At 40.9% G+C, this 16,551-nt stretch overlaps 1 protein-coding gene across 1 annotated transcript; it reads right to left on the bottom strand.

The window, feature by feature from the left end:
• Nucleotides 1-1,270: 1,270 nt before the first annotated feature.
• btbd3b (BTB (POZ) domain containing 3b) lies at nucleotides 1,271-6,299 on the bottom strand. Its single transcript, XM_008305623.1, has 4 exons — nucleotides 5,989-6,299; nucleotides 5,044-5,134; nucleotides 3,027-3,145; nucleotides 1,271-2,303 (listed from the first exon to the last, which is right to left on the bottom strand). Exons 1-4 carry the CDS (start codon nucleotides 6,297-6,299, stop codon nucleotides 1,271-1,273), a joined length of 1,554 nt encoding a protein of 517 aa, XP_008303845.1.
• Between the last annotated feature and the right edge of the window lie 10,252 nt (nucleotides 6,300-16,551).

Below are 16,551 nucleotides of genomic sequence, written 5' to 3'. Positions count from 1 at the left end.
TTATCCTACACCAGAAAGAATATTCAGTAGCACAGTAAATCAAAACTAATAAAATAAAAATCTGCCTCAAGTAAAACAAAATGACAAATTCATTTACAAACCAATGTCAGTGCAATTCTGTAGCATATACAGTATGCTTTCTGCAAATAGTGATACTGTATGATCACATTGAGAGGGAGTGCTCAGCAGTTCAGAGTGCACAGGGTTTTTAACAAAGAGAAGTAAAAGTCCATAAGATAAACAACTTCGAACACTGAATCAATCGTTAATCTTTTTTTGCTGTAAACAAAACGAAGGCGCCAGCATAATTAGTAGTACACATCAGATGAAATGGAACTGGTCTGCCAATGCTGTAAGTAAGTACTGCAATGCAGACAGATTTAAATAGAAAACCAAAGAAATCTTTCACTCTACCATGTAGCGGTGAAAGGTAATCATTTCAAGTCCTAATTTTCACTGTAAACATAATGACATTGATCTAAATAAAACCTTGCTGAAGTGACTAAGATGAGTGTAGGTGTAGAGCAACATGCTACAGAGAGATACTGTAAGGGTTGAGTGACTCGTTATAACTAGTGCTCCCTAATCTAAGACCCCTCAAGCCCTCTCTAAGTGCCCCAATACTAGATTCAGAGAATCAAAAAAGCTGCAGATTCGGTTGAAGCCACTCAAATACAAATGGGTATTACATACTACAACAGGACACACAGTGCTCTTGATTGTAATCATGACTTTAAATTTGATGTTGGTTTTGAATATCATACAGCCTTTTTCATTTATATTATGATGCTGATGGTCCAGACTGAGTCATGACATGAAATGATCATCATATAATGTAAAGTATTGCTGCTATATATGTGCATTCTATGCAAGCATAGAAATAATAAACATACTGTAGCATATTCATTATATAAGATATCTCTGTGGCCAGCATTGGCCCCCATTGTGGCATCATATACATTTCAGAATTTACATATATTCATATATACATGCACATCTAGTGCAAGATATTTTTTAATCTTTTCGGATCAGTTCATCCGTGTATTTGGACAACAACATCTTGAAACCTATATGTGGTCCTACTCAAGTGAACCATTTGCTAAAATCAAAAACACATAAGGCCCTTTCACAGGTCTGAGATCAGATGTTTTTTTTTTGCACGATAGTGACAAAAATAAATAATAACAGAAAGTGACACTATGCACAAAGTGATAAATTTCTATTTTCTGTAAGTGCACTGAAAAACAGTCAAATGTCTATGCAGGTGTTGTCAAGCATAGAAGATAAGTTCAGGAATCTGGCCGCCCTGCACCCCGGTGCCGTTGGTGCTATCTGAGGAGCACTGGAATTGAAATGTCACTTTCCCACACTGTACCTCCGTCATTCCTTCCTGTCCAAAGTAGCTCAGCTCGTTCCCATCGAGAACCACGCTGGCAGTGTAGAATGTGTCAGGCTCGATCTGGACTGGATACTCAAACCACACTGGGAAGGTGTTGCTGGAGCCATCAGAGAAATATTTGCTGAGGTTTTGTCCCAGCAGTACTCCCTGACGTTTCAGCTCAATCTTGGCACTGTACTCTGCGGAGCCACAGCTAGATCCATAAAGTCCAAACCCAGCGATGAAAACCCTTTTATCCACTGCAAACTGTATACTGTCACAGCGGCCCCGATAGCGCCACTGATTGCTTCGGTAGGCACAGGACTGGAATCTGTGGCAGCGCTGGGGTGTCAGGCCCTTCCTTGCCTGACTGACAAACTGCAGGTCAGGCTTCTTGGCGGCCGTGTACCACAGGAAGATGTCATTGGTCTCATTTAGCGTCAACACGCCCGACTGGGCTGCTCCATTGGCAAAATCATCCAGAGCCATTGTAGGGATGCGTATCAGGTACATGGCCTTACCCAAAACTTTCCGCTTGTTGTCAGTGGAAGAGGTGAGCTCCTGTCTCTGGCACTCAGCCTCAGCCCAGTTTAGTGCAGCCTCAAATACCACTATCTCTTTAGCGTTGAGTGTCTCTCGCTGTAGGATACTCTCCAGGGTCTGGGCATCAATGTCGCAGAAGCCCTCCGAGCGTAACGCCAGCTCGGCCTGGGCATCAATCACCTCCCAGCAGCGCTGTGTCAGCTCTGGCTCCTCAAACAGGCAGCTCTGGGAGAGTAGCACGCAGGCGTTCTTGGCACTAAGGCTGGTCTCCAGGAAGTTGACGCAGGCACGTGCCAGGTGAGGGACAATGTACTTCTTGGCAGCGTAAAGAGTGGCCAACACTGTGTCAGCACTCAGGTCAATTTCGTCACAGTAAATATACCTGTTGATGTAAAAATGGGAGTTTCTCAACTTCATAGACAACAGATCAAACACCATGGGAATGACATGTAAACTGACATGGTGGAAACACGCTGGTTGAGATGATGATTATCTTGTAAAAAGACACCAAATAGAGGAATAAATATAATGATAAATAGAGCATTTGGAAATTAGAATTAGTCCTTTAAATTAATTTACATTAAAGTATCATGAGCAGCAGCATGACTGCATCTGTGCAGAAATATGTTGTACAACAATGGAAAAAGATTCAAAACAGAGTGAGACTATTGTGCTAACTAATCAAGCTAGTCATCAAAATAGTCTTCCTCCTACGCCTTTCCTACCACCTACTGTAGCTCACATGCAAGGGCGGAGAAAACAACACTCGGAAATAAAAGTGATGAAAGAATGGCAAGGAGTTGATAGAAAACAATATCAAGGGATTCAGCCAGAAAAGTGGGAAGCATAATGAAATGCATTAAAGTAAAACGGACAGATATAGATTTTTATCTCTGAAACTCAGGAAGAAGAAACACTACATCTCATTTGTCTGCTGAAAGATGTGCTCAACAGTTTTGTTCAAGAAGTGCCAGAGCTAGATGTAGACTAGTCTTATCAAATCTTTTTTTCCACACGGATCAAATTGAAATAGCAGTTATGTAATGAAGATGTAGTTGAAGAAAGTGCAGGACGATGAAGAATTTAGACAGACGAGAATTCTTACTTCAGCATTGCCAGAAATGCTGCTGGTTCCACATCTGGTATATGGATTTCATCCTTGTTCTCAGCAAGTTCACCATAAAACATGGCATGGAACACCGAGCTGCCCACAGCCAACACATACTAATGAAAAAAGAAGAGAAAACAAAGTGAGGGAAACTGAAATGAAAACATAGTTCATCTAGGATTTCACTGGGATCCACATGACACGTATTAACATCCAGAAAAAAGGAGAACGATTATTTGAAATGGGAATTGTAATAAATCCAATTAGTTCACATGTGGCTCTTTCCCTTTACATAAAAACACAAATCTATCAGTGAATATTGAACAATGTCTCAGTTCTGGAGAGGCTGTACCTGTTGAGTTCCTCAGCTGTGCTTAGCCAGTTTCTATTTCCCCTGAGGACAGGCAGGCAGATTTCTAATGAAAAAGATTGCCTCTGACACAACTGAACAGAGTGCAACAAAAGTTCAATTTACTGAAATTAATGGCTTTTCTGTATTTATGATGAAATCAGATGCAACACAATCCTACCAACATTTCATTAATAAGCATTGTATACAAGACTATGAACACTTATTGTTCTCAAGTACATTTATGATTCGGGTTTGTGTATGCGTCTCTGTGTGATATGCGTGTGTGCTGCACAAGTATGTGTAGGTGGGTGTGTGGGCGGTATAAATTTTCTCTAAAAAAGAACACAGGGTTTCTCTGAAGTAAATTGCAGGGAAGCCAATTGAAAATAAAGCCTGCAAATTTTTGTTTTCGGAAACAATACCGTTGTTGTCGATGTTGTTGTTGCACTCTGAAATTCATGCTTCTTTGTTCATTAGACGAGATCAGCTGAATGACTGATGCTCTTTTATGTGGATTTAGAAACCAGTATACAAATACATATTAGAATGAGATTAGTTCCACCTCATGACCCATTATATTCTACAGATCTCTACATAAACCACTGCTTTTCGCTGCATCCCCCCATCTTGGAGAGATATAACTATAAACATAAATGAGATCATAATGCATATGCATTTCCTGCCAACTGGACACAATAAAGATCTCCCCACTGAAAGTCATTATAACCCATTGGCATAATGTCCCAGCATAAAGTGCAGTCAAGTCATCCTCAGTGTCCTTCCATAACTGCTTTCTCTAAATGCGCATAGTGCACTGCAGCTACCAATCATAGATAATACATCTGGGTCTCATATAAAGAACAAGAAGGATGACCTGTGCTGAGCTGATCAAAGCTTGTAGATGTGCAATGGACAGCTGCAGCCAAATTTATGGCTGCAAAATCACTTACCCGATTTATGTGGATGTTATAATCATATTCAAATAGAGAAGAAATTAAAGTGCTTTTAGATGAGGGACACGGTCTAGGCAAATGTAAGCCTTAATCACATCTTGAGAGAACAATGAGGTCAGAGGGCGAACTAAACAAAGAAGTCACGATGGCGCCCCGCAGGTCACAACAAACATAAACCAGACAAATACGAACTTAATTACAATAATCAATGGCATTTATACTAGATTAATTGTACTGTCATTCCAAAATTCAAGTGCTCATCAAGTAAATGAGCACAAAAGTTTCTTCTAGGAAGTGAGATACGCATGAATGCACCTTAATCTGCATTATCACTGAAACTGTGTCCTGTTGGATGTGTTTGATTAAAAGTTGGGTAATTGCAGAGCAGTTTCTGAAAAGCCGAGCTAAAGCAGAGACAAAGGCAATTCATTCTGTGTGAGAAGACTGCTGAGGAGGATATCCCTTCCTCCTTCGCTCACTCTGTTGCCTCTATCCTTCAGCCTCATTTACATAAATAATTGAGGACTGTCTCGAAAAGACACATGGTGCGGAAGTGAGAGTGGAGCACAAAGGACTTGAGTTCCATTACCGCTGGCAGTGAGGAAGATTATTTTTTATGCTTGTGTGATATGAACAACAATGGGCAAGGCTGGCTGATTGCTTGTTTGTTAATTTCCTCCCTGATTTTACTGATTGATGAAATTCTTACCCTGTGTCCTGGCAGCCGCTGAGTCCTTCCAGGCTGACCCACCACAAAGTGAACATCTGCCATCAGCTCATTGTTGAACATTACTGAATTTCTAAAAAAGGGGGAAAGAAACAACAAGAGAATGTGATTTTAAAGAGAGAGGATCAATGCACAAACAAACTAAAAAGCAGAGTTTTGTGATTGTGTAGTGTAGCTTCAGCCAGGACTAAAGACCTTTTATTAATTTTAAAGTGTCACATAGCATGCTACAACACAAAAAAATATTTCAAAGCTCAGTCATTTGTCACCCTTACATTACTTGTACTATTCCTTCTTTCTACATAAAGTCAGAGAAACAAGACAATGAACTCAATGGAAAATCCCCACTGTGAAAGAATGGGACCAACAATAAAGCTGCGTTCATATATTATTGAGTAGTGGAACATGTCACAGGGGTGGGTAAACAGCCCCATGATGTTCTGGAGAGACAACAAAGCCGGGTCGGAAAGCACACATTTTGCTCGGGACAGCTGGGGTCTTTTACTGATAGGCCAAGGTAAATATTTTGCTTTTAGTACAGAGCAGCCTCTGCCTGTTGTGCATATCAAACACACTCGGTGCCTGTCCGCCCTCTGTTATGTCAGAGCGGCAAAGTCTGCAGGAGCAGGAGAGGGTGTAAACAGAGGGTCCCCCAGCAAGATTGAGGGCAGGGCACAGAGAGAGCACCCACCCATACTCAAACACACACATCTCAATACACAGGAGTAATTACCTTACAGGAGTGTTTTGTGATACATTTATGATTTTAATAGAGGTTGTGATCAGAACACTGGCAATTTTAATGAAGCTGAACTCTGCTGAACTTTCTGAGAAATTTCCAGATTCAATTTTCAAATTCATCTTCCCTGACTGTATAATGTTGATGAAAACTCTAAGTGATGATTTCTAGTGCAGCCAGAGGCTTACCTTTCTCTTATAGTGGAGTAGAGTCCCTGCCAGTTACAGTTTTGTATGGTGTTGTTGTTGTTGAGGTTCTGCTGCTGGTACTGTTGCACTGTGGTGGTGGATGCCGGCTTTTTGGTGGGAAAAATGTCTGCTGCCATCTTCTTCTTCTTCTTGCTCCTCAGAGTGATTATCTCATAACAGACTGGGGGCAGCTTGGAGCTGCCGCTGGCATTCCCCTTCTTGGAGCTTTTACTTGACTTGCTTTTCACTGACTCAGGAAGCATTAAGAAGAAAGTCAGACATTTCATGTTCCTTCCCTTGGCATCGACCATGAGTGTGTTCAACTGCCGAGCAGTGGGAGTGTATGCAGAGAAGACATTCGCCAAGAGCAGGCAGGTGCGAAGGAGGACTGAGGGGGGAAGAGACTTGAGCTATGCTGAGCAGTGCAGTAGTCACAGATCCTGTATGAGGATTGTTCGACCTTTAGGGAACTACCAGGATAACTCTTCCTTTGCCGTTTTTGTCACTCCACTGAAGTGGCAGGTTCAGACCGGTGATCTGAAGGCACTTTTCCTGTGTGAAGTTTTATCTGCTGATGGAGGGGCTCTTGGGGTTCCCATCCCTGCTCGTCCAGAGTGATGAGATCAGCTCTTCAAATCACTTCTTTTTTCCTCCTCTGTTTCCTTGCCTCTCTCACTCACTGCTTCGCTGAGGGTTGGCCTGACAGCTCCAGATTTAGTATAACTGCAGTGGTCCTTAGGCAGCGGTGTTTACTCAGTTCCTTTCATTTCGCACTCTTACTCCCGCTGCGCTTGTCTCCCCTTCTCTGCCTCTCTTCATCTGTGGATCTACCTTTTTCTCTCCAGCGCTCGCTCTGTTTTTCCCTTCCTCTCCTCCATGGAGCAGAGTCATCTGCAGGATGCTGAAGCCGTGGATGCTGTGCCGCTCCGCTCAGCCTCTCGTTCTGCTGACTACAGAGGTTGAATGGGAGAGCGCAGAGGAGATCGAGAGCCCCCTCCTTCCCGCCCCCTCTCAGCACAGCACATAGCTCTCTCCGGGGCTGAGCCAATGGCAGCGCACACCATCTGTGATTGGCTAATGCAGCCTAGTGCAGCACATACTTGAATATGCAAGAGTCAACGTCTCCATTAAAGTGACAGCCATGCCCCATAAGAATGATAAACTCATCCACAGCTTTACTTCCTGTGGTTTCTTTACCTGAAGCCACAGCATTCAATTTGCACTCCAGTGAATGCAGACTCCATGTTTTAGTTCAAAAGGGCAATGTAAATTTATATGCTCTTTTTAAGGGCAGAATTTGCTTAATTTATACCTCCTGTGACAGTCAGACTTTTTTTAATGAGCTTTTCATGCATTTATACAAATAACGTAATTTACAGGTCATTATTCACGTGACTACTTTAATTAGACTTATAACAATTTTATTAGTACACAACCCTTTTTAGACACATGTTCATAGCAAGGACATAATGTCAAAATAGACGTAATACACGAGGTATTAAAACTTGTTTTAAAAATCTGACCATGTGACATATTGCATGCTGGCGATATTGCTACATCTCTAAATATTATATTTGAACGACTTCCAGGTATTGCATTGTTTCAAAAAACTGCAGCGTAATACCTCAGATGTTCTCTCAGAGCCTTTCTTTTGGAAAACACAAAAGGCTTTCTCGGCTGTGCTTGCACTTAAGCTTTCTTGTCAAGTCATCCCTTCAGGAGAGCTATGAATGTAATGCACTCTATACACAATGTATAATGCATATGGTTCCTTTGCTCTCCTTGTTTAGCTGGGCCTATGCACAGTGGGTTTTCTATTTAAAGTGCTGGGATGATTTAACTATTTGGTGGTGGCGGCTTAAACTGTTATGAAATGATCTTTTTCAGTAGTAGCTTGCTGTTTTATTTCTTTTTTTAATAGCACTCGCATACAAGGTGCATTGATAATATTGCTTTAAGTATCACTATTTTTAAAATGTAGTGCAGTTTTAATATCCTGTATGTATTTGTGAGAGTGAAAATAAAACTGGTCAAAGCAGGAGAATAAGGTGAATAAATTTGAAGGTCTTCCTTGAACCACTGTCACAATATTGATTTTTCTATAAACCCTAATTAACTGTCTTAGTGTTTGCTGCACTGAAGAGCATTAGCCCACTAAGCCCCCTTATACAGTGTACGCTGTCGAACAGAGAAATTTGCTATGGTAACATGGAGCCAACATTACAGGGCACCATACTCTCAAATTGCAGGCCACTAGAGATGTTACCCTGGTAACCACATCCACAAGCAACAGCGGGACAGGGATGTGGTATACAGACATAACAACAATGATGATAGTAAAGGAGAAGGCCTTGTGTAATTCTGCATCTTTTGGCTTAATAAGAAACCTCAATTTAGCAATAAATTTGTGCTGTGATGTTTTTTTCCTGTTATTCCAAAGCAATTCAATGTCACCGCTAACCACTAAATTAAAACTGTAATGTTTAAGACGCAACCTTGATAACTGGTGACAGAATACACATGTTAAACCAACAGTTTTGTGATTTATGCGGCATCACTGTCTGGCAGCAGTATACAGTATATGATAAATAGGATGTCACTATATATCACCCTAAATGGCTTCCTGCTTTCTTTAATTGCATTTTCCCTCCACTCATCAGCAGAAAATGTAATCTTGTTATTCACACATTCGGCGGTAGCAGGGAGAGGAGGAAGTAATGATGGTGTTGTCACAGCGTCAACATCACCTTTGTCTCACACTCTGTCATCACGTAGTCGCTCATTTTCACAGAAAAGGAAAACATGAGCATGATTGTAGTAGCGCAGCAATCAGCACTGTGGTCGACGGAGGCCATTTGTTCTTTGTTGATCGCTGCTGATAAAGTAACCCAGAACCTGACACAAACATAGGTGGGCATTAGTGCAGGCTAAAATGTATATGAATCGTTTTTGATATGCTTAATAAATCCTGAGATAACACTGTTAAAACTTTGAACCTTAGATATTAATGATGTAAATACAGAGTTTAAACATTTCCTCGATATTTCGAGGCTTTGCAGCGCTCCAGCCTCAGTGTATTAACTTCAAAAGGTGAAGTCGAAAGCAGCAGAAGTCCAGCTGTGCCTTTGTTGATTGCTTCTTTATGACAGTACTCAATGCAACGCCCTTATCTTCAAAGTCGTTACACCAGGACACCTTCTTCTTTTAAGAAGCAACTGCAGCCGGTGTGCATTGCATATAGGCTAGAAAAAGTAGAAACGGTGGAAATGGTGATGTCATGCTGAAATAAATAAAGCTGTCTCTGCTGCTGTTCACATCAGCAAATATTTGTTTTTATACCATTTTTAAACAAACTAAAGTTTTGACTGATGTAGTTTTTTAGTTCGATAAGACTACACGTCCTATTTCTCGATTATACAATGCTTAAATCCTAAATTATGTGTCGTAATTATATATATATTATCGTAATTATATATATATATATATATAGTATAGTATAGTATAGTATAGTATAGTATAGTTTAGGAAACTGGGGTTCTGACATTTGGTTGACCCATCTATCCACCTCACACTATTTCCTCTTCTGTTCCTGACAAGATACAATATTCCTGCAGCTTCAGTTTGTAGATAAGTGTCGTATTTGGACATGTGAGTTTGGATGTTCTGAAAATACTGTTGTTTTTCTTGGTAGGATGGTCTCAACCGTTGAGTTTTTTTTTTAGTGATGAAGTTCCCAGAGTTAAGTAACAAATCTGGTGAGTACAGACTCAGTATTACTGACAAGAATATAGTTACAACCTACAAAAATAAGACTTGAATAATATTCATCATAATTTACCATTGGCAGCAGCATGAATGGTACAAGTCCATGTTTCAGCTCTGCTACATGCTGTTCATATATATATATATGTGGGGTATGTATATTTTTATTTATTTATTTTTTTTAATGCATTAGTGGCTTTCAAGCAGTGAATTGCGGTATAATTACTGGCGTGTGTTCACTGCGAGACATAAATTTGTAATGCTAGGAGTGGAAGTGCTGGGTAATAGTTCTTCGGTGTAAAAAGCACTATTACTGAAAAGAGGTGTAATATTGATGGGATTTGGTAGAAAGATCTAAGTACATTTTCTTCAAAACTCACTGAATACTGAGGTCATTACTTATGTGGTGGAGGTGGCTGCCTGCCACTCTGAGTTTGAGCGCTGAGATGCAGCCCTGCGTAGTGGCAGAGCTCTTCTGCAGAAAGACACCTGCTGGGAGGCTTGGCTGAGCATAGCGGAGGAGCGAGGAGGCTGGGAAATGAACTGTGATGCAGGCCTGGCACACGAAGGCAGGGACAGGATCCAGCAGCTCGTCCAGTGTTCACCCCCCCCTCCCCAACACCACCTCCCCGCAGCTCGCCCTCTCCTCTGCCACCATTAAAGCAGGCAAGGGCACCTGACAGGTGGAAGGGGCGGAAGGGATGGCGTCTGCCCAGAGACGGGGCTTAGAACTCCTGAAAAAGAGAGCTGTTAGTCAGCGGGGTCTTGGAGAGAGCTGGCAGAAGGCACGAGAACAGTGTGAGTGTTTGTGTGTGTGTGCATGTGAAAGTAAACGTCCGTATACAAGTTAATGTGATGAAACTGGATCTCGCGGTTTATCCAAACTCTCTTTTTCTCACACCGCACTCCACCGTTTGTCTATTCGTCTTTACTACTTGTTCACATCGACCGTCACAGCATTAATTTTTTTTGCCAGTCATCTCACATTGAGCCTCCATTGCATAATCAGCTTGTCAGCATTTGCGAAGCCCTAACAATGGCAGGATAAACATTTCATTGGGCGTTTCATTATGCAGCATGGATTTTTAACAATGTCCAACAAATAGGCGAACACACTTTAACTGACCAGAGAAGACAACAACACCACAGATGAGATGATAGCCTCTCCTTTAGCTTACAATCAATATGTCACAGGCAGAAGATGTATGGGGGTAATTTTACTTGCCTCGAAAGCACAGCGAAACCAGAGACTGAAGAATGCAGCAAGGGCCACAAGCTTCTCTGCAGAACTTGCACAAGAAAAACCTTTTTTTTTAAACATCAGTACATTGCTCCACACGTGCAGCATTTATCTATCTTTGTATCTATATATCTACCTATCTATATGCATCTATTTTGCAAATGTGTATGTGTGTGTCCACAGGTCAGTGTGTGTGTTTGTGTGTGTGTGTGTGTGTGTGTGTGTGTGCTGCTGCTGAGTGCGTGGACACAGTAATGACAGTGTAGAGAAGACCTTCTAACCCTGGCCCACAACATGCTCACACGCTGACTCCCACACACTTTCTACCGTTGCTCACTCATCACCCTCTCTCCGCTGTCATGTAAAACTTGATAGCCACAATTTTCAGCATGATTAAACGTTTTGCGTGCAGTTTGAGGTGGCCCTTTCAGACGCATCACACAGTCTGCTCCAAAGTTAATTCGGTTGCGTAGCTCGACGCTCCCCTAATCACAGCATTTTTCGCTCGTCTGTTGGTTTGTCGCGTAGATCCTCGTAATTGTTATTGTCTGAGCCTGCTCCTGGTTTGTGTGCGCATAACACCTAATTGGTACTACATGTATTAAAGCCGTAATTATACTGAGAGATTACTCCATTTATTTTAGCAGCTGGGAACCTTGAAGCATCTGAATAGAAGGAGTTGCACTTGAGGTTTGTTAGAGAACTGTTTTATATAATTCCAAACATAAACCATGTTCCGATTTGCAAATTTTGAGTTACTTGTACTTTACTTGAGTATTTCCATTTTATGCAACTTTGTCTTTTAGCTTAATTTACAGTTTTCTGACAGCATTAGTTACTTTTAAGATAAAGGTGTTACACAATGACTAATATACTATACTATATATATACACAAACACACACACACACACACAGGGGTAGCATTTATATACACATAGATGAATAAATTATAGTTTCATATGCACTAAAAATGAATAACTCGTCAATAATTATAATTTTGAGAAAAAGTGCAAAAACTGAACAGAAATGTGTTTATTAGAACTTTGTTTTTCTTCTTTTATGTCCCACGCTCCCTCAGGGTCGCTGTTGTCCTTGTATATAAAACGATGTGATAAGTAGTTCGAACTAACTCCCCTTACAGCAGCCACAACAGCAACATGATGCTGACACAGTAATGATTTATTAATAATAACCTAACAATCAGTCAGAGGGACCAAACCAGTGCTTTTATTTTTATTCTTTAACTACATTTCATAGCTAACGTTAATGAACTTTTCCTTAAGTAGTATTTTTAACACAGGACTTGAACTTGTAATTCAGTATTTCTACATCACATTGGTATACTTTCACTTAAGTAAAGGATTTGAATGTTTCGTCGACCACTGCTGCTGTGTTTAAGGTTCATCTAAATTATTGGTTTTCTTGAAGCTGCTTAAAAAAGGAATTTACTTTCACTTTTTTGAGCATATTCTAAATATGTACACCTTTTAGGCATATTGTACGCACATTTGCAAATCTTTGTATACATCAGTATGTTCCTGTGCAAACTGACAATTCTCAATCCAATCCAATCCTTTAGAGATGTGTACACATTTACAGTTTCTTAGATACATTCACAAATCTCTGTGCACTTCCAGATCTGATGGCACATTTGCAGAATCCTTTACACATTCGCATATCAAACTACAACTTTACAGACTGGCTCACACATTCTCGCATGTGCAAGACAGCACACATGTACTTGCTTCACACAGACTTGCAAATAATATTGCTACAGTAATACCCCCATATGTCTGAAACCAAGGGCTCATTGTTTCTCTAATTGCTAAGTGGTAAATCTGCCATCATTATCGTGGATTGCATGTGTGCAGTGTGGAAACAGAAAGCTTAAAAGGCCTAACAGCTTCAGAGGGTGTCAGTTCAGGCGTTGTTAAACCAGTTTTCAAGATGGATGTGGTATTTAATAAATGTTAGGTTTCTGAATTGTGTTCCAGTAGGGTGTCTTTGGGGACGTGAGTCTAAATTACATCATCTTGTATTGCACTGGAAGTCGGGGACATCAGGTCAAAATTATCCCTGACCAAAAAACCTAGTGATGTCAAGCCGAAGATGAAGGCTTTCTGGTTCAGGTTTGCATTGATTCGGCAAGCAGGAACAGGCCGACCACAAAGCCTGGAAGAACTCCTGCTGTTCCAGAAGTGACAGCTCATGTGGGGGGAGTTCAGTGAGGCAATGGAAAATGATTTTTAGTTTCAGATTTCTGAACCTCAAAGAATTTCTGTACAACTATTGTTGGAATCAGGATGTTACTCAAGGATGGAGAAATGCCGAAACTTGTCTAAGGAAACTTTAGAAGATAAAAACTTCCTGAGAAAAAACACACCCTCTACTGAGTAGGCAGTGCTGTAGCTGGGAGTTTCTGAAAAGCTCTCTCTGATTAATGTTTAGTGGTACCAGAAGCAATGTGGGCTTTTATTGGGGATTTTCAGCGAGTCCCATCTTTGAAGCTCAAGATTATTTGTGATCACTACATGTTGCATGTCCCACACAGAAAATACAGTTACTAGGATTTCTCTTCTCGTCTTTCTAATTCCACCACCACCCAGATCAATATGTGATTCATAAATTACAAACACTTTTGGCAGGAGACTTACTCTGGAGTCTGACTGGAAGGATATGCTGCTTCACTAATTTATGATAGTCATAAAGCAGTACTTGAGCTCATATTGTTCATTAAAATCACTGACGTGGAATGTACTAAATTACATAACCAACATTGATTGTCCTGCTTTACTAATCCAGTTCGGACACGGCTTATCTCCTTTGCATACATCACCGAGGCAGTTATAAAGCTCTGCAGTGGAGATGCTTAATGCTCTGTTGACATGAGTTCTGACATCTGACTGTGTTCCCTGAGATCTCCACAAGGAGATGCTACTTAAGTTTTGGTGCTGAGGCAGCTATGGAGACCTACTTAACTTGTGTACACTCAGAGTAAGAGCTGCTTTAAAATATTCATCTTTCTGTAAGGCTTATCAAAAGCTAGTGCCCGTTCAATGGAATGATTTTCAGAAATCTAGGTGTTGCCAGTGTTCAGACAGTATCCATTAGAGCCACGTTTGACTGAAAAAGTGCACACGAGTGCTGTGCCGCTGAGGGTGGGAAGCATCAGCCGCCTCAAGTGGAAGTTCTCAAGTTGAGGATTTCAAGTGTTTTGGGATCTTACAAGCTAGCCCTTATCTGTTTTCTTTGTTCAAGCACTTGAAAAATGCTCAACGGCAAGTTCAAAACGATCTCTTGAGATTGTTATTACTTAGTGTAATAGTAATGATAACATTCGCCGGAGTTCATCCCTCTCCCACTCAAGACACAATCACAATCACAACTTTTAGTTCCTGCATTGCTTCTGATTCAGCCAGTTCATTTAAAATTAATGAAATGAAAAATACTTTAGCTGTGGCTAACATAAAAAATCTGCCTATAGAATTCCTCTACTGTGGCAAAATCTAGCCATCACTGTCAGAATCTGGAGATGTCAAGCAGAAAATGGAGGCCACACTGACCAGGACACCTGTTGTTTCAGAAGTGACAGCTCATGTGGGAAAGGTCCACGGGTTCAGAGGTTCTGGTAAACCATAAGTGGCAGGATACTGCCTCGGTGGGCATCCAGACAGAAACACCCCCTCTGTGTTCACCAGGCGATGATGTAGCCTGAAGTTTCTCTTTTAATTGCATTTTAAACAACCAGAAAGCTGTAGCCATATGGACTTACTCATGATTTTCTCTGAATGACTCAGTCAGTTGAGTCTGCATTCAAAAATTCAAACATATCTAAATCCATCTACGGCATCTCCCACATAATTTTCCAATCAATGTTATCTCAGTTTTTTTTGTCAATGTGTGCTTGTTATTGTACACTCACAATACTAATGATTTGACTCATCTGCTTAATTCTGTCTATTACAATTGACAGGTTGTATTTAGGGATGTACGATATTGTCGCCTGATATTGGCATAAAAATATAACATTTGTCAATATCGTAATTGTTTTTTTTTTTTGACTGTAATGAAAACCGATAAAATAATGCCTGGATTTCACCAGTGCGCAAATGATGACAACATCAAACTGCATCGTGAAGTATGTAAACAAGTGTGGCTGCAATAACAAACATATATCAGTATCGGTTGACATCGGAATCAGAAATTGAGAGTTGGACAATATCGGCATATTGGATATTGGCAAAAAAGCCAATATTGGCCATCCCTAGTTATATTACAACTCTGTGTCTTCATATGCTTATCATTATGGCACTCGCATCCAAGACTTTAAGTCATTCAATATCAGGTTTTACTGACTCATGTAAGTAAACTCACACTCAGACACTCAGTTGTTTAATTTAAAGCCTTTGAATCAGCGATGGGGTTTAAATCATGCAGGCTTCCATTTCGACCAATCATTGCATCAGCAGATGATTTCACTTATTAGCATAATGTCAACCTGGCAGGAGGTGCTTGTCATAAATTCAGCTGTTTAGTGATGTTTAAGAGCTAAAACCAGCATGCTCTCAGACTTAAGAGCTACACAGATGCCTCCCTATTGCAGCACCGTACCAGACTCTGCTATACCTAAAATATGGACGGCAAGGTGCAGACGAAGCTGTTACAGTGTTGGCGGGAGTCCCTCCGGTGCTGGAAAGGCTGACCATATGGTTCATCCTGTGATGCGATTTAGCATGTCCGCAGCCCGTGCAGATGCAGGAACCAGTGTATTTACACAACATGCCCAGTCATATCATGCACACTGTACTGTTACTTCTGCAGATGCATGTTTTTGTTTTTTTTGTTTTTTTCTAACCATATATCACCATAGGACTTGAATTATCTTGGAATGTGATAAATGTATGAGTATGTAAACAGCCTCCTTATGTGTTGAAGCTGCACCAAAGGAGCCCCAGAGGAGCAGAGTGCTGACCAGGCACAAACAAGCATGGAGAAAACAAAGAGAGGGAGGGAGAGAGAGAGAGCAGACAGATGGAGAGGAGATATAGAGATATTTTGTAATGAAGGTCCCTTTGTTGAGGGAGGAGGGGACGTCTCCTTAGTGTCTTGATAAAATGGCAGTGGGATAACAGAAATGATGTGCTCAGCTGTCTACATCATATCCATTGCATTTGTATGAAAAAAAAAAGAGAGCAAGTGACAGAACTGTAGCATGAAGATGCACAATAGTCATTAAAATAAACCAGATATTGACATGTTATTTAGCTTCTTGTATACACATGATTAAACCGTTTAATATCAGATATGTCAGGATTGAATAAATGTTAAATGGCTTCACAGTAAGGTGGTATAGCATTGTGATCGGCCGCTGTAAGTTGGTGCAAGGTGGATGCTGTCAGGCGATCCCAACGTTCTCCACTGCAACATGAAATTATATATGTGGCTGTGTGTGCCTGTGTGTGTGTCTGTGTGTTAATCAGCAGAAACTGCTGGGCAGGAGAAGGTCAGAGAGGAGATTGGGTTTTCTGAACTGAGTGAAAACAGTCCCTATAGAAACCGGC

Source organism: Stegastes partitus, unplaced genomic scaffold (assembly GCF_000690725.1).
Source record: "Stegastes partitus isolate 25-593 unplaced genomic scaffold, Stegastes_partitus-1.0.2 Scaffold1, whole genome shotgun sequence".
Classification (NCBI taxonomy): Eukaryota; Metazoa; Chordata; class Actinopteri; family Pomacentridae; genus Stegastes; species Stegastes partitus.
Note: the sequence above shows the minus strand (reverse complement) of the source record. Positions and strands in the feature narration are given on the sequence as shown.

Coding starts and splice junctions, on each gene's coding strand:
- btbd3b (XM_008305623.1), bottom strand. CDS start 6,299: ATGGTCGATGCCAAGGGAAGGAACATGAAATGTCTGACTTTCTTCTTA. Junction 3,146..5,043: donor AGCGGCTGCCAGGACACAGG/GTAAGAATTTCA, acceptor TTTTTTCATTAG/TATGTGTTGGCTGTGGGCAG. Junction 2,304..3,026: donor GCATTTCTGGCAATGCTGAA/GTAAGAATTCTC, acceptor TTACATCAACAG/GTATATTTACTGTGACGAAA.